General features: G+C 44.0%; 1 protein-coding gene across 1 annotated transcript; it reads right to left on the bottom strand.

Moving 5' to 3' along the window:
* Positions 1-227: 227 nt before the first annotated feature.
* LOC115198748 (SUMO-conjugating enzyme UBC9-B) lies at positions 228-17,350 on the bottom strand. The gene is made up of 7 exons (XM_029760991.1): positions 17,212-17,350; positions 15,275-15,354; positions 14,691-14,774; positions 14,281-14,353; positions 12,820-12,929; positions 1,047-1,126; positions 228-821 (listed from the first exon to the last, which is right to left on the bottom strand). The coding sequence occupies exons 2-7, from the start codon at positions 15,338-15,340 to the stop codon at positions 761-763; spliced, it is 474 nt and encodes a 157-aa protein (XP_029616851.1). The 5' UTR covers positions 15,341-15,354; positions 17,212-17,350; the 3' UTR covers positions 228-760.
* Positions 17,351-18,936: the final 1,586 nt, after the last annotated feature.

The following is an 18,936-nucleotide window of genomic DNA, read 5'->3' as shown; positions in this document are numbered from 1 at the left end:
TGGTTCAACGAGCCAGTAACTCATCCAGTATGTAGTCATTTCACAGAATTTGGTTTTTGGATAGAAGCAATTGATAAATGGCACTTGTAAGCCAAATCTCTTATTCAACCATTTGTTTAAGCATAAAATGACATTGAAAGATTGTGATTTGATCAGGTACACCTAAAGCTGTTATTTTTACCCAAAGTCAACCTTCAAGAGTAACAAGCATTCAACTGGCAACACAATGCATTGGGAAAGATGGAACTAAGTCCATCGACATGTATTAACACTAGCGTTGTACAAACAGTTTTATTTAAATCTAAATATTTGGACCAAAACAACTTAACAGAGTCTGATGCAGATACACTAAACTACCTTTGAATTGATTCATTGAGGCCTGTTTTTCTATATCTTTATCAGAACATAGAATTATTTTGCCTAACATTGAATACATTAATAAAAAGCAACAGAAGTGACTCCCATTTCATAGTCTTTTCTGACAAGCGTGAGCTCTTGAAAAAGAAATACCACAGTTGGAGTACAGAAAATCCTTTGTGGTGGCGGCGTAGTCCACCTTCAAATCCAGGACTTCCGAGTCAAAAAAAACCAAAGGGGTGCATCAGTATGTGAGTGATGGACAGAAATGGCACACATTCAGTTTTAAAACAGTCCAGCAGGAAATAGGTGAGCAATGGACATAGTTGGAGGCAGACAGAAAGGGGGCAGAGACAAAATCCTCAGCAAACCAATTTCAATCTTGCGTAGTAGTCTTGGAGCTTTATGGAGAAAACTTTTTGGCTTGTGCTCGAACCCTTTTTTCATATTCCACTCTGTTTTGGCTGAAATGAAAGAGATGGAGGCATGTTATGATGAATGGGATATTTCCTAGAAATATCAAATATCAACTAACAGCCTTTCAACAATGTTGGCAAACAGCTAGACAAACTATTGGCCAGGATGGGCACTAGTTAGAGAAGATTTTGCCAGCAGCTGTGCGTATCCTACTCCGACTGACATTTGACAAACCTTTCACTTAATTAAAATATCTACTGGCTCAAACCCACCAGTAAATTGTATACGCCTCAGCTTGTGCAGGATCCTGGATATTTGGTTCATTTAGGAGCTCTTGGATTCCTAACAATATCTGTGGATGAAAACAAAGTATATGGCAATTTGTGTTAGGAACCTTCCATGGCTTCAAGTCAATTTCACCTAATAAGTAACCACCATGAAGCCATGCTGCCCTCTGCAGCAAAGCTGTTTACAGTGCAGCCAGAAGTCAGCTGTATACATGAGTACAGTTCTTATCCACACTGACAAAGATCTCATCTAAATGTAGCCACTCCATACGCATTTGGACAGTAAAGCTAAAATATTACTCTATAGCCCAGCATTTTGGATTTGAGATCAGTTAACATTTATTTAACTAGGCAAGACCGTTAAGAACAAATTCTTATTTACAATGACTGCCAACACTGGCCAAACCCAGACGATGCTGGGACAATTGTGCTCCACCCTATGGGACTCCCAATCACAGCCGGTTGTGATACAGCCTGGATTTGAACTAGGGTGTCTGTAGTGACGTCTAGCACTGAGATGCAGTGCCTTAGAACGCTGCGCCACTCGGGAGCCCAATAAGGTTACAGTACAGAAAGTCACCTTTAATTTAAGGATATTTTCCTACATATCCGTTTTACTGTGTATTAGTGAATAATGGTAAGGGCAGTTAGAGGCACAAAGATCATACCTCTGAAAATTGCTAATCTCCTGTTATTGGTAATGGTGAGAAAGTCACATGTTTTGTTGTAGCCTCTGACTGGAATCATTATTCATGACTTCTTAAATCATGGCATTCTCAGGATTAATTTACAAGTGTTCAAAAACCTCCACACTCCTAGATAAAATTACTCCAGTCAAATCACCATTGTTCCTATTTGTCAAAAAAAAAAAAAAAAAAATGCAAATGCATCAAACGAGTTATCACAAGCTTGTAGTCAGTGTGTGCAAGGAATATAGGCCCAAATACTAAACCTGACTACTTTGATACACTACATACCAAGAGGGTGGTCATCTATATTTTTCTTCGCTGTCTATTTACCGCCACAAATCGATGCTCATCAAGCTGTATAGGGTCATAAGCAAACAAGAAACCACTCATCCGAGAAGCATTGCTCCTAGTGGCTGGGGATTTTAATGCAGGGAAACTGAAATCCATAACAATTTCTACCTGCATGTCACCTGAGAAACTAGAGGCAAAAACTCTCAACATGGATAAGCATACAAAGCTCTCCCTCGACCTCCATTTGGCAAATCTGACCATAGCTTCAACCTCCTGATTCCTCCTTACAAGCAAATATTCAGGAAGTACCAGTGACATGCCCGATATAGAAGTGGTTCAATGAAGCGGATGCTAGGCTACAAGACTGTTTTGCTAGCACAGACTGATAAAGTGCTGGGATTCATCCGATGGCATCGAGTAGTTTAGCGGTCAGCGGCTTCATTAATAAGTACAACGATGACATCGTCCCCACAGTGACCGGATGCACATTAGGGCTGGGCAACATATAACATTTCTGTTTAAGCACAAAGTTCCAAATGTCTATCGCAAGAACACATTTTTATGAGCGATTGTCTTTAGGGTCTCGTCTCCTTTGCTCCTTCTGTGCGCCTTCCACTTTCAGACACCGAACCCCTCCCCCGCCAAATCACAAGACAGAAAGGTCCTCTTCATCTCTGACAAGCAGTTTGAACGCTATTTGCATTTTGTCCTAAAAACACAAAAAAAAGTCATGGTCACCGAAACAACCATTTTACTGTAATAGAGAACTTATCCTTTGTAACGATACCCTTGTCTCAACTCCCAAAATGTAGAACAGAGCAGGAGTATCAACGAATATGATTGTGGAAAATTAAATGCCGTAATTTCCGGACTATTAAGCGCACCTGAATATAAGCCGCACCCACTGAATATATATTTTTAACATAAATAAGCCGCACATGTCTATAAGCCGCAGGTGCCTACCGGTACATTGAAACAAATGAACTTTACACAGGCTTTAACGAAACACAGCTTGTAACAATTAAAAATTAGCAGTAAGCTTTAGTTGTCTTTTTGCACTGAGTCAATTCCTCACGCTGCTGTTTCCAACGTCTTATCATCGACTCATTAAGACCAAGCTCCCGTGCAGTAGCTCCATTTCCTTTTCCAACAGCCAGATCAATCGCCTTCAACTTGAAAGCTGCATCATTTGCATTTCTCCATGTCTTTGCCATGATGAGGGTGACAAAATGACTACCGTAATCAGAATGGGAAGTTTGAGAGCGCTCGATTTAATCTAAACAGTAAACAAAAAAGTTGTTTGACCTTAACCCGTTTTGGCAATTTCATTGGTCTAATGAAAGCTTCATGCCGCCAAAAAAACTGAGCACGTCACAGAATGTTTAAAAAAAATAAAATAAAAATTGAAAGCGGGAAAAATCCATATATTAGCCGCGTCATTGTTTAAGCCGCGAGGTTCAAAGCCTGGGAAAAAAGTTGCTGCTTATAGTCCGGAATTTACGGTAATCAGTTTGTCGCGTGCAGCATCACATACCGCTAGCAGCAAATTGCCTGCTACCAGAAGTTTGTCAGTGGATGTGCATTGTTCTAGTTAAATTTGTAACAAAGGGCATTTTCATAGAGTTGAAACCCAGATCAGGTTAAATAGTTAGGTAGCATAAACATAACCACATGTAACCTATGGATTTGTATTAGAATATGCATCAATTCCCTCATGTTTGTATTGAGTTATTACATAAAACTGATCGGAAATCTAAAGAATGCATTACTAAGCCACAATCGATGGCACTCATGACTACTGGTTTCAATTACATTTTCTGCCAACTTACAAGCAAACACTATGAATGTATTGCTACAAATTAGCTTGCAAGCCAACTAGCCTGCTATTGTTAGCACTAATAGCCTGCTAACACAACATTAGCACTGCGCGAGTCAGCCAGTAGTCATCAACCAGAGGCTGGTGGGAGGAGCTATAGGAGGACAGGCTCATTGTAATGGCTGGACTGGAATGGTATCAAACATATGGACACCACACGTTTGATTACGTTACATTTTTCATTCCAGCCATTACAAATGAGCCTGTCCTCCTATAGCTATTTGGGTAGTAGATAACGTTAACCAGATGGAAATGGCTGGGTAGCAGCTGTTCTCCATATGTCGTTTGTGGAAGTTCCGAAGACATCCAGGAATTAAATGCAAAACGCTAAAACTGTTTGCAGTTATAGGTAACCAGATCTAGACTACAACTAAGTTACTCTTTCCACACTTACTTGGATGAGAAAAGTCATGCTTCCTACACTAACTCCCTAGTCGATGTCAGTACACTCAGAAAACTATTTACAATTGTTTAAAAAATAAAAACCATAAAATCTGTAGTTGAAGCTAGAGATGGTTTATTTTGCATTGATGTCTTAATCCACCGCATCTGCTGATGTCGCACTTCCACATTTGCGGTGACAGAGCTAGAGCAGTGTTTGTCAGACCATGAGACATACCAAAAATCAGTCTTCTCACAAAATAGTCTGACGCATCCAAATGGTTTGGCCTAAACTATGACCCTCACAAACATGATGGCGTGCTCCGTTTTGCTCCAAGTCTTAGGACTCCTCTAGAGTTGGTACAGCCGATCTGCTAACTTCTGTCTGTAGCAGACAAACAGTTTGGGCTACACTAATATGATCCTTCTGTGGAAAGGTGAGAAGCTTACGAACACCACCGACAAACCATCAGTCAAAGCATCAATACAGGACTAAGACCAAATCCTATAACACTGTCTGACGCTCTTCGGTTGAGGCAGGGCTTGCAAACTATCACAGATACAAAGGAAAACCCAGCCGCAAGCTGCCCAGCGACTCAAGCCTACCAGATGAGATAAATGCATTCCATGCTCGCTTTGAGGCAAGCAACACTGAAACATGGATGAGAGCACCAGCTGATCACGCTCTCCATAGCTGTTGTGAGGAAGACCTTTAAACACGTTAACATTTACAAAGCCGCAGGGCCAGACGGATTACCAGGACGCATACTCAGCATGCGCTGACCAGCTGGCAAGTGTTTATATTGACATTTTCAACCGCCATGACCCAGTCTGTAATACCTACATGTTTCAAGCAGACCACCATATCCCTGTGACCAAGAACAAAAGGTCACCAGTCTAAATGACAAGCACCCCATATCACTCCTCTGTAGCCATGAAACGCTTTGAAAGGCTAGTTAAAACTCACAAGACCATCATCCAGACAGCCTGGACCCAAACCAAATCACATACCACCCCAAAGCGCTCCACACAGCCTTCTCCCACCTGGACAAGAGGAACAAACTCAAGAAAAAGAAACGTCCCTTTTTCAGGACCCTGTCTTTCAAAGACATTTGGATTTTTACAACGCCACAGATCTTCATTGTACAGGGCTTAAACACTGTTTCCCATGCTTGTTCAATGAACCATAAACAATTAATGAACATGCACCTGTGAAACAGTCATTAAGACACTAACAGCTTACAGACGGTAGGCAATTAAGGTCACAGTTATGAAAACTTAGGACACTAAAGAGGCCTTTGTACTGACACTGAAAAACACAAAGACACCCAGGGTCCCTGCTCATCTGCGTGAACGTGCCTTAGGCATGCTGCAAGGAGGCATGAGGACTGCAGATGTGGCCAGGGCAATAAATTGCAATGTCCGTACTGTGAGACGCCTAAGTGCATGCTACAGGGTGACTGATCGTCCTCGCAATGGTAGACCACGTGTAACACTTGCACAGGATTGGTACATCACACCTGCGGGACATTTACAGGATGGCAACAACTGCCCAAGTTACACCAGGAATGCACAATCCTTCCATCAGTGCTCAGACTGTCTGCAATAACGCTGAGAGAGGATGAACTGAGGGCTTGTAGGCCTGTTGTAAGGCAGGTCCTCACCTATGGGCACAAACCCACCATCGCTGGACTAGACAGGACTGGCAAAAAGTGCTCTTCACTGACGAGTCACGGTTTTGTCTCACCGGGGGTGATGGTCGGATTCACATTTATCGTCAAAGGAATGTGCGTTACACCGAGGCCTGTACTCTGGCGCAGGATCAATTTGGAGGTGGAGGGTCCGTCATGGTCTGTGGCGGTGTGTCACAGCATCATCGGACTGAGCTTGTCGTCATTGCAGGCAACCTCAACACCGTGCGTTACAGGGAAGACATCTTCCTCCCTCATGTGGTACCCTTCCTGCAGGCTCAGCCTGACATGACCCTCCAGCATGACAATGCCACCAGCCATACTGCTCGTTCGGTGTGTGATATCCTGCAAGACAGGAATGTCAGTGTTCTGCCATGGTCAGCGAAGAGCCCGGATCTCAATCCCATTGAGCAAGTCTAGGGACTTGTTGGATCGGAGGATGAGGGCTAGGGCCATTCCCCCCAGAAATGTCCAGGAACTTGCAGGTGCCTTGGTGGAAGAGTGGGGTAACATCTCACAGCAAGAACTGGCAAATCTGGTGCAGTCCATGAGATGCAGTACTTAATGCAGCTGGTGGCCACACCAGATAATGACTTACTTTTGATTTTGACTCCCCCCCCCCCCCTTTGTTCAGGGGAACATTATTCCATGTGTTAGTCACATGTCTGTGGAACTTGTTTAGTTTAGGTCTGTTGTTGAATCTTATGTTCATACAAATATTTAGACATGTTAAGTTTGCTGAAAATAATCAGTGAGGACGTTTCTTTTGCTGAATTTGTGAGAACGCTGTTCATTGACTACAGCTCAGCATTCAACAGTGCCCTCCAAGCTCATCACTAAACTGATGTCCCTGAATACCTCCCTCTGCAACTGGATCCTGGACTCCCTTACAGGCCACCCTTAAGTGGTGAGAGTAGGAAACAGTCACGCTGACCGTCAAAACAGGGGCCCCTCAGCGCACAACTCCAATCAATCATTAGGTTTGCTGACAACAATGGCGATAGGCTGTCATCAGGCCTATAGGAGTTCAGAGGCAGTGTGGTGCCAGTGTGGTGCCAAGACAACCTCCCCCTTAACGTCGGCAAGACAAAGGAGCTGATCGTGGACTACAGGAAATGAGGGCCTAGCACGCCCCCATTCACGTCGACGGGTCTGTAGTGGAGCGGGTCGAGAGCGTCAAGTTCCTGGTCATCTTACAGCCTTAATCTAAAATGTATCAAATAGTCCCCCCCAATGTACACACAATACCGTATAATGACAAAGCAAAAACAGGTTTAGAAATTTAGCAAATTTATTTTAAAACTATGAAACTTTGTTGAAGCACCTTCGGCAGTGATTACAGCCTTGAGTCTTCTTGGGTATGACGATGCAAGCTTGGCACACCTGTATTTGGTGTTTCTCTCCCATTCTACTCTGCAGATCTTCTCATGCTCTGTCAGGATGGATCGAGAATGTCGCTGCACAGCCATTTTCACGTCTCTCCAGAGATATTCGATCGGGTTCAAGTCCGGGCTCTGGCTGGGCCACTCAAGGACATTCAGAGACTTGTCCCGAAGCCACCCATGCCTTGGCTGCGTGCTTAGAATCATTGTCCTGTTGGAAGGTGAACCTTCGCCCCAGTCTGAGGTCCTGAGCACTCTGGCGCAGGTTTTCATCAACTTCCGGTCCGGAGCGAGCAGTCGCAGTTCGCTTCGCTCCACAGGTAATATTACACTTCTTTACATTACAACGGTTTGGTTTGTTTGATCTGAGCAATTTTTCTTAGCTATCAAAGATAATTGTGTAGTTTAGAGTAATTAGAGTAATTACCGAGGCTAGCTATTTTTTCGTCCTCCTAACGTAGTCAACACTGCTAGCTGCTAGCTAGTCAACACTGCTAGCTAGCCAACCGTTACCGACTAGCAGCGCTGTAGATACTAATACATTACAACGGAACGATTTGACTAGTGCAGTGTTGGCTAGCTAGCTACATAGCTGTCTTTGTCATTGCTTGATAATTGTGTAGTTTAGTAATTATCGAGGTTAGCTAGGTTAGCTAGCCAGCTATTTCCGTCCCCCGCGACACCATTGTTCCATACCTAGCCAACTATTACCGATGAGCAGCATTGTAGAAACTAAATACATTAACAAAGGAACGTCTTGATTAGTGTTGTGTTATGTTATGTTAGCTAGCTACAAAGTTGCTTTTGTATAATAGCCAACCTCTACCGACTAGCAGCACTGTAGAAACTATTACATTACAACGGAACGACTTGATTAGTGTTGTGTTAGTTAGCTAGCATTTGTCATTTTAGTCAATAAGATTTTCGCAACGTAAGCTTAACTTTCTGAACATTCGAGACGTGTAGTCCACTTGTCATTCCAATCTCCTTTGCATTAGCGTAGCCTCTTCTGTAGCTTGTCAACTATGTGTCTGTCTATCCCGGTTCTCTCCCCTCTGCACAGGCCATACAAACGCTTCACACCGCGTGGCCGCTGCCACTCTAACCTGGTGGTCCCAGCGCGCACGACCCACGTGGAGTTCCAGGTCTCCGGCAGCCTCTGGAACTGCCGGTCTGCGGCCAACAAGGCTGAGTTCATCTCAGCCTATGCTACCCTCCAGTCCCTAGACTTCCTGGCGCTGAAGGAAACATGGATTACCACAGATAACACTGCTACTCCTACTGCTCTCTCCTCGTCTGCCTACGTGTTCTCGCATACCCCTAGAGCATCGAGCCAGCGGGGTGGTGGCACTGGAATCCTCATCTCTCCCAAGTGGACATTCTCTCTTTCTCCCCTGACCCATCTGTCTATCTCATTTGAATTCCATGCTGTCAGTTACCAGCCCTTTCAAGCTTAACATCCTTATCATTTATCGCCCTCCAGGTTCCCTTGGAGAGTTCATCAATGAGCTTGATGCCTTGATAACTTTCTTCCCTGAGGATGGCTCACCTCTCACAGTTCTGGGTGACTTTAACCTCCCCACGTCTACCTTTGACTCATTCCTCTCTGCCTCCTTCTTTCAACTCCTCTCCCCTTTTGACCTCACCCTCTCCCCCTACTCACAAGGCAGGCAATACGCTTGACCTCATCTTTACTAGATGCTGTTCTTCCACTAATCTCATTGCAACTCCCCTCCAAGTCTCCGACCACTACCTTGTATCCTTTTCCCTCTCGCTCTCATCCAACACTTCTCACTCTGCCCCTACTCGGATGGTATTGCGCCGTCCCAACCTTCGCTCTCTCTCTCCTGCTACTCTCTCCTCTTCCATCCTATCATCTCTTCCCTCTGCTCAAACCTATCTCCTGATTCTGCCTCCTCAACCCTCCTCTCCTCCCTTTCTGCATCCTTTGATTTTCTCTGTCCCCTATCCTCCAGGCCGGCTCGGTCCTCCACTCCTGCGCCGTGGCTCGACGACTCACTGCGAGCTCACAGAACAGGGCTCCGGGCAGCCGAGCGGAAATGGAGGAAAACTCGCCTCCCTGCGGACCTGGCATCCTTTCACGCCCTCCTCTCTACATTTTCCTCTTCCGTCTCTGCTGCTAAAGCCACTTTCTACCACTCTAAATTCCAAGCATCTGCCTCTAACCCTAGGAAGCTCTTTGCTACCTTCTCCTCCCTCCTGAATCCTCCTCCCCCTCTCTCTCTGTGGATGACTTCGTCAACCATTTTGAAAAGAAGGCTGATGACATCCGATCCTCGTTTGCTAAGCCAAACGACACCGCTGGTCCTGCTCACACTGCCCTACCCTGTGCTTTGACCTCTTTCTCCCCAGATTAAATCTCGCGTCTCGTGACGGCCGGCCGCCCAACAACCTGCCCACTCGACCCTATCCCCTCCTCTCTTCTCCAGACCATTTCCGGAGACCTTCTCCCCTACCTCACCTCGCTCATCAACTCATCCTTGACCGCTGGCTACGTCCCTTCCGTCTTCAAGAGAGCGAGAGTTGCACCCCTTCTGAAAAAACCTACACTCGATCCCTCCGATATCAACAACTACAGACCAGTATCCCTTCTTTCCTTTCTCTCCAAAACTCTTGAACGTGCCGTCCTTGGCCAGCTCTCCTGCTATCTCTCAGAATGACCTTCTTGATCCTAATCAGTCAGGTTTCAAGACTGGGCATTCAACTGAGACTGCTCTTCTCTGTGTCACGGAGGCTCTCCGCACTGCTAAAGCTAACTCTCCTCTGCTCTCATCCTTCTAGACCTATCTGCTGCCTTTGATACTGTGAACCATCAGATCCTCCTCTCCACCCTCTCCGAGCTGGGCATCTCCGGCGCGGCCCACGCTTGGATTGCGTCCTACCTGACAGGTCGCTCCTACCAGGTGGCGTGGCGAGAATCTGTCTCCGCACCACGTACTCTCACCACTGGTGTCCCCCAGGGCTCTGTTCTAGGCCCTCTCCTATTCTCACTATACACCAAGTCACTTGGCTCGGTCATATCCTCACATGGTCTCTCCTATCATTGCTACGCAGACGACACACAATTAATCTTCTCCTTTCCCCCTTCCAATAACCAGGTGGCGAATCGCATCTCTGCATGTCTGGCAGACATATCAGTGTGGATGACGGCTCACCACCTCAAGCTGAACCTCGGCAAGACGGAGCTGCTCTTCCTCCCGGGGAAGGACTGCCCGTTCCATGATCTCACCATCACGGTTGACAACTCCCTTGTGTCCTCCTCCCAGGGTGCTAAGAACCTTGGCGTGACCCTGGACAACACCCTGTCATTCTCCACTAACATCAAGGTGGTGACCCGATCCTGTAGGTTCATGCTCTACAACATTCGCAGAGTACGACCCTGCCTCACACAGGAAGCAGCGCAGGTCCTAGTCCAGGCACTTGTCATCTCCCGTCTGGATTACTGCAACTCGCTGTTGGCTGGGCTCCCTGCCTGTGGCATTAAACCCCTACAACTCATCCGGAACGCCGCAGCCCGTCTGGTGTTCAACCTTCCCAAGTTCTCTCACGTCACCCCGCTCCTCCGCTCTCTCCACTGGCTTCCAGTTGAAGCTCGCATCCGCTACAAGTCCATGGTGCTTGCCTACGGAGCTGTGAGGGGAACGGCACCTCCGTACCTTCAGGCTCTGATCAGGCCCTACACCCAAACAAGGGCACTGCGTTCATCCACCTCTGGCCTGCTCGCCTCCCTACCTCTGAGGAAGCACAGTTCCCGCTCAGCCCAGTCAAAACTGTTCGCTGCTCTGGCACCCCAATGGTGGAACAAGCTCCCTCACGACGCCAGGACAGCGGAGTCAATCACCACCTTCCGGAGACACCTGAAACCCCACCTCTTTAAGGAATACCTGGGATAGGATAAAGTAATCCTTCTAACCCCCCCACCCCAAAAGATTTAGATGCACTATTGTAAAGTGGTTGTTCCACTGGATATCATAAGGTGAATGCACCAATTTGTAAGTCGCTCTGGATAAGAGCGTCTGCTAAATGACTTAAATGTAAATATCTCTGTACTTTCACTGTTCATCTTTGCCTCAATCCTAACTTGTCTCCCAGACCCTGTCGCTGAAAAACATCCCCACAGCATGATGCTGCCACCACCACAATGCTTCACTGTAGGAATGGTGGCAGGTGTCATCAGACCAGAGAATCTTGTTTCTCATGGTCTGAGAGTCTTTAGATGCCTTTTGGCAAACTCCAAGCGGGCTGTTATGTGCCTTTTACTGAAGAGTGGCTTCCGTTGGCCACTATACCATTAAGGCCTGATTGGTGGAGTGCTGCAGAGATGGGAGAACCTTCCAGAAGGACAGCCATCTCCACAGAGGAACTGTCAGAGTGACCATCAGGTTTTTGGGCACTTCCCTGACAAAGACCCTTCTACCAATTGCACAGTTTGGCCAACTAAGAAACATCTTAGTTGTTCTAAACACCGCTTCCATTTAAGAACGATAGAGGCCACTGTTCTTGGGAACCTTCAATGCTACACACATTTTTTGGTACCCTTCCCTAGATCTGTGCCAGAATATTGTCTCGGTGCGCTACAGACAATTCCTACGACCTCATGGATTGGTTTTTGCGCTGAAATGCACTGTCAGCCATGGGACCTTATAGACAGTTGTGTGCTTTTCCAAATCATGTCCAATCAATTGAATTTATTACAGGTGGACTCCAAGTTGTGGAAACAGCTCAAGGAAACAGGATGCACCGAAGCACAACATTAAGTCTCATAGCAATGCCAGGTCGCAATTGTAAATGAGAACTTGTTCTCAACTTGCCTACCTGGTTAATAAAGGTGAAATATTTTTTTTTTTTTTAAATAGCAAAGGGTCTGAATACTTATGTAAATAAGGTAGTTTTTGTACAAATTTGCAAACATTTCTAAAAACCTGTTGTGCTTTGTCATTATGTGGTATTGTGTTTAGATTGCAGATTGAAAATCCATTTTAGAATAAGGCTGTAACGTAACAAAATGGACAAAGTCCAGGTGAATGCATTATCTACGGCAATTACCTCATACCCCTGCACATCGGCTCTACTGGTACCCAATGTGTATAGCCAAGTCAGCGTTACTCATTGTGCATTTATTAATGCCTTGTATAATTTCTGGATCTTTCTCTGTATTTTTGGAAAAGGGGGTACTAGATAGTGCTTTCATTTCTAAATGATTAAAGCAGATCAATATGAAAATACTCAAATAAAATGTGACATTCCGTACCGTCGCATCATATGAAACATTTGATCTCAAATCCAAAATGCTGGAGTACACGGGCAAATTTTTAATATTAGCTTCACTGTCCAAATACATACTGAGAGGTGTATATTACTATTCCTAGGGTTATAGGCAAAGAAAAATCTAAAACCAGAGAAGTGGTCTTGGATGAAAGCTCTTACTTGTTTGATAGTGATGGCTGGCCTCCAGTCTTTGTCCTCCTCTAAAATCGATAGACAGACTGTACCAGAGGGATATACATTTGGATGGAACAAAGGGGGCTCAAATTTGCCTGCCATGAGCGGAGAAAATATAATTATTAGCACAATATGGAGAAAATTCCAGATGGCACTTATTTGCAGTTCATTAAACACCGTGATTTTCAATATATATCTCCCTCTATCCACACTGAGGTTGGAATAATACTGAACATTATGATAATGACCTTTTAGTATAAGAGCGGTTTGAAAAGACTGAAATTTCAGCCTGTTTTGGTGGGATGTAGTTTCATCCTGCCTGGTAAAATGCGTTAAAAGACCAATAAGGAGAGTTCAAACAGCTGGTTTTCTGTTTGCCCCCTACCCACTCGCACCACCAGTCCAAGCAAAATTGCTCACTGCAGAAGCTATTTTGGTTTGTTTTCAATAAAAATGGCCAACAAAGGCAAGAGTAAACATGTCGTCCCCCACTAATGCAGCGCCCCCTAAAGGGGCAATCACTAATTTTGTAAATGACAGATCCATTTGTCAAGATGCATCACTCACCCAAGTTGGTTCAAATAGGTCCCGTGGTGTCAGATATTGCGTGGGTTAGCTAGACTCATTTCCCTGAGCATGTGTGCCAAATTTCATCACTGAGTCAAACAGTGATAAAAACACATGCCTGGTATAGCGCCACCATGTGGTCAATATGAATGCTCTTGCATATGTTGAGTATTGAGTGTTTGCAACATGCGTACCAAATTTTGTTACACTATGAACATGCTTGACTTGACCGACATGTACTGGACCACATTCACGTAAACATTTTATTTAACTATGCAAGTCAGTTAAGAAAAAAAGTATTTACAATGACGGCCTACCGCGGCCAACGCTGGGCCAATTGTGCGGCGCACTATGGGACTCCAATCCCGGCCGGATGTGATACAGCCTGGATTCGAACCAGGGACTGTTTGTGACGACTCTTGCACTGAGATGCAGTGCCTTAGACCGTTGCGACACTCAGGAGCCATCAATAGTGGCCATGTTTTAGGTACTAGTGTGAAAAATGTTGCGTTGAGACCTTTGGCCATAGATGCCATATCATGTTTCATGGAGATCAGTCATTCGGTGCCATTAGAGTAGCACCTCGGTGGTATCACAAATTTCTCAATGGCGGACCTTATGGGTCCCAGACGCAAATTAGTTCCTTATGAGGGACCCATGTAGCGAATTTCATGACTTTGTCAAATGGGGTGAGGGGCATGACCTTTGAAAGTTTGCATTTTCTTGTTATAGGTACACCATCTGGCTAATCAGTGTAATATTGTAAATGCTGGATCTCTATGGCAAGACGCATCATTCACCCACAGTAAGGTACTTAACTGTTAACCAGAAATTATACAGATAACAGCTGCATTGGACTTTTAAAAAGAGAAAACATACACTTGGGAGGTGAAGAAGGATAGTCATCCTTGAAGAGCATTCGGAGTTTAAACAAGCCCCCCTCCCATGGGGTCTGTGGAGAGAAATACGGCAATTTGGTCAACACTCCAGTAACTGTAGAGTTGTTTATAGTGAAGCAATGAGAATGTCACACAACTTTGGTAATCAATTAACATTGGTCATCCAGCAGCTATACAGATGTTAGTATCAGCACCTCGGTGCATTTAATATTTCCTACAACCAATTAATACCCTGCTTAGTTGTATTAAAACAAAATCTGATGTCCAGTTTAAAAACACCATACAGTGCCAACTTATTAAGCTGCACAGGAAGTGATTGCTTCCTCCAGTCTGAACATAGTGGTACCTACAATACATAGAGAAAGTTCTGCTCTCACTCCTGACTCTTACCCCCTTCTTTCCAGGGATGGCACACTCCCAATTCATCAAGTTCATTGTTCCATCTGGGTTTTTTGTTGGCACAGCAACAAACCCCTAGGGAGAGGAAAGAGATTATGCTCAACACGTTAAATGTCTAACTCCATGAAATTGCCAACTATAGCCCTGCCCAGAATCAATCCTTAGCCCCTGACCCTCTATGGATGCGTAACTCAATGTGTTTAGTTGGCAGCGCTGCCCTGTTAATGGCTCAGTCACCTGTAACGTAGGCTATTTTATTCGTTCCAACAGCCATCAGTTATGCAGTACGTGTTCAGATGTAGGCCTATGCCTGTGTTTGTATTGTCCCCCTGTAAGAGTTATCCTGGTGACAAATCTCCCACTTGGGATCTATAAAGTGTAGTCAACCAGGCCAGGGCAGTACAGCTCTGCTTGGCATAGTGTAAAACATTAGGTGGAATAGACTATCCAGAAAACACATTTCCACAAGCAGGTCTTCCAAAATGACACATGCCCTTAAAGAACCAGCTAGGCTTCTACACAAAAGGCACTGTTGACATGAAAATGGCTTCCACCCCAAGTTCCTTGATACTCACAAAAGGATGGTCTTTCCTCCAGGCCTTTCTTTCTTGTGCAAGACGACTTAAGGCTATACCAGACATGACTTGAGGACTCCCTAAATCAAAAACAAGAGATCAACAGTGGTGTACAGCTCTATTGAAATAAACAATGCAGATGTGATGCACAAGTTCAGCCCACAGATCAGTTCAGGTGGTTTTCGTTTGTCTGGCACTTGATCAATTCATTTTACTAGTCTCTGGATAACAGCACAGCCAAATGTGGTGCTCAGAAAGCTCACAATGCTGCAACCACTTCAACTAGGTCACATCCACAGGTTCCAAGGGGCACAATCAGACACCTAGCATAAATATGTGTTCAATATGAACTCAGTATTTCATATTGTTTAACATCATTGTAATGCGGCTTGTTGCTTGTGTGTGTAGTAAAAAAGGTACCACTGACTTCCATTCAGGTAGGCTCTAAGTTCTCCTACACTCTTAGTAAAGGTGCAATCTGGTTAATCAAATGTCCCCATAGGAAAACCCTTTTGGATCCAGGAAGAACCTGAAACCAAAGGGTTCCCCTATGGGGACAGCCGAAGAACCGTTGGAGCCGTTTTTCTCCCTCTTAGTGTAATGTAAGCATTGACTGCATAAAACAACTTAAAGACCAAACAAACTGAATAATCTGGTGAAAATATGTTACTTCACATTATCTGGGAAGCCTGGTTATTGTAGGTAGCTGGGGGCCCTGGTGTAGAAAAGCTATAACAAATATTTTAACTAAACCAAGATGGACCACACTCAATTCCAATGGGAACAGATGAGTCATAGTGGGCAGAACAAGCTAGATGGTGGGTAGAGCAAAGCTAGCGAGATCCTATTGGCCAGTTCTAGCATACATCTGAATACTTCCGTTAGGGAACGCCTACTCAAATGCGTGTGTGTGTGCAATAACTCAATTCGACTTGCACTCCTAAACAATGCGATTTGATAAACTTTGGCAAAGGCTAAAGTCTACTGATCTTAGTCCACTCTGTTCAAAACAGATTCTAGTTTTGGGAAAATACTGTTTTGAGATCAAATGTTTCATCGATGAGAAATGTGTAGAATATAGGCCAAAATCGATTTCGTTAAATCTTCTCCCACTGCGCGACAGTGGGCTTCCTCTCACTACCATATTTGGTAGAGGAAACGCCAAGCGATGCTTCATATTTGAAAATCCAATGTAATATCTGTCTCATTGTTCCATCTGTAACTATAGTATTGAAGCTTCATACCAGACTAACGCAACTCATTTTTTGAATGTGCTACTATCAATATGCTGACAAGACAGAGACCTAAAATATAATGACAGGAGGAACTTTGGCCTTGAGTAATAAGGAATACAACAACAACAAAAAATCTCGCAACCGAGATATCTGTTGGCTGTTTAGGTTATCACTCAGCGGAATGGTACAAAGGAACAGGTAACGCTGGTTGCAAATGTAGCAAACTAGCATGTTAGCTATAGCAGCTTTTGTTGACACACACATGCCCCATAAAGTATGTATTGATTGGATAACTTTTACAGCAGTAGTTACAATTGCTGTCTTTCTGTTGTCCAAAGCGAATATGCAACTCTGCGCAATGCTGACACGAAAAGCCGCTAAACAAGTATGCAACTGAGAGTGCGCAGCAGTCACATTTCGAGGCTAGGTTAACTACATAGAAGTCCAGTTTAGGATGCCTTAGCCATTTAAATACACATATCCAGCCGAGATAAGAACATGTGACGTTTAAGATTGACGTAAATGCAGGTGTTTCAGTCTTCCGTCTGAATAGTGTAGTTAGCTAGCCAACTACTTTAGCCTAGCTAATAGTAGCAAGCCTTCTGGCGTTCGCTTCATAAACCCCAAACCAAAAAAAAAAATACAACTTACACCGACTACGGATAAAAAACAAAACATTCTCAGTAGACGACAAAGACTTACCTTCAGTGTGATAAAAATCACTATCTATATTTTTAAAAGAACACTCGTGTAGCCCAATTTTTTTTAAATCTAACTCGAGACAAATCTAGCTAGGCTAGTGAAGTTTCCCTCCTGAAAAAAAAAATGAAATTTAGCCTAGGCTAAATAGGACCTGATTACTTGCTAGTGCCTGAAAACAATTAGCGCCAATGACTTAATATGACAATTAGTTCTCTACAAGGTGTTGCTTATAAAGTAAGAGTGGTTGTAATCAAATTTGCTACCGTCACAAATGTATTATGAGACAGCTATTTAACAAGAACAAACAAGACAAAAACATGAAACATTGAATATTCTGTGAACTATGTGGTGACACAACTAATACGATGAATGTATTATATTTTGCAGAAAATGCAAGGTACGGTGTATGTTGGTACAAATTATATGATAATTTTGAGATTTTAATCATGACTTTCAGGCAAAGCATTGGACAGCTATGCATTTAAAGAGACAGTACATCCAAAGTTAGGGACTGAGTGTAGCCAAAGATTTCGACCCTACCATTATGCTTGTTTACACTGAGCTGCACTGGGGTCGGAATGCCGTCATAGTTCATTTCAGACACTGCAGAGTTGGCGTGAGATATGGGTCAGAAAACATACCTTAATACAGGGATGGGATATGTCACTGTATTCCAAATATGACCTTCATCCAAACTGATACAACCAGAAGTTTAAATACTGTTGGTTTTCTTTAAAAAAAACCTGCCTTTTTTCGACCTCATGCTAACTAGAAGTAGTTACAGCAGCCATTATGGAATGGCACGTCGTATTGAACAACAAAATAATTGATTGCACAGTCATCCCAAAATGGCTGCAGTAGCTACTGCTAGTTAGCATGAGGACAAAAAAGGGCAGTTTTTCAAAAAAACAAACAGTATTTCCTTCTTCTCGATGTATCAGTATGGATAAAGGAGTTCAGTGCTAGTAGAGCTCACCAGCTTGTAGTCCTAAAACCCGGAAATTAGTTACAATGACGGTCTACCCTGACTCCCAATCACGTCCGGATGTGATGCAGCCTGGATTCGAACCAGGTACTGCAGTGACGCCTCTTGCACTGAGATGCAGTGTCTTAGACCACTGCGCCACTCAAAAATGAGTAGGGAAAGTTTAGGGTCTTGGAATAAACGCAGAAAATAAGGTCTGAGGTGAACACTGGCTTAGGAGATATGATACGTTTTGTTCTATACGATAGTAGCAGTCCGTTAACATGACTTTTATGAATTATGAAGCCTTTGTGCTTTTTTTACAACATAAATTCTTAAACATTTGCAAAATGTGACGTTAGCTTATGAAGATTATCTCATAGAACAAAATATATAAGATCTCCTAAGCCTGTGTTTACCACAGACCTTATTTTTGCCGTTCATCCAAAACCCCCACAAAAATGCCATTTATATTCCTAATAGGCTTTGTCCAACGGGCCACGGCAGGGTTAATGACTACAAAATGACACCATTACTATTTCTCTCTATACCCCATGCCTGCATTGACGTACGTTTTCTGACCCATATCTTACTCTGGCTCAGCTGTCTTAATTTAACCATGATAGCTTTCCATCCCCAGTGCAGCTCACTGTAAAAAAAAGTGTAATAGTAGGGTTGGAATCTTCTGGCTAGGACTGTACAAAATCTTAGTTTATGACACTATATTTGGGAATCACTCGAGAGCATTTTCCTACTTAAAT

This window comes from Salmo trutta, chromosome 1 (genome assembly GCF_901001165.1).
Source record: "Salmo trutta chromosome 1, fSalTru1.1, whole genome shotgun sequence".
Lineage (NCBI taxonomy): Eukaryota > Metazoa > Chordata > Actinopteri > Salmoniformes > Salmonidae > Salmo > Salmo trutta.
The sequence above is the reverse complement of the archived record's forward strand: the minus strand, read 5'-3'. Positions and strand labels throughout refer to the sequence as shown.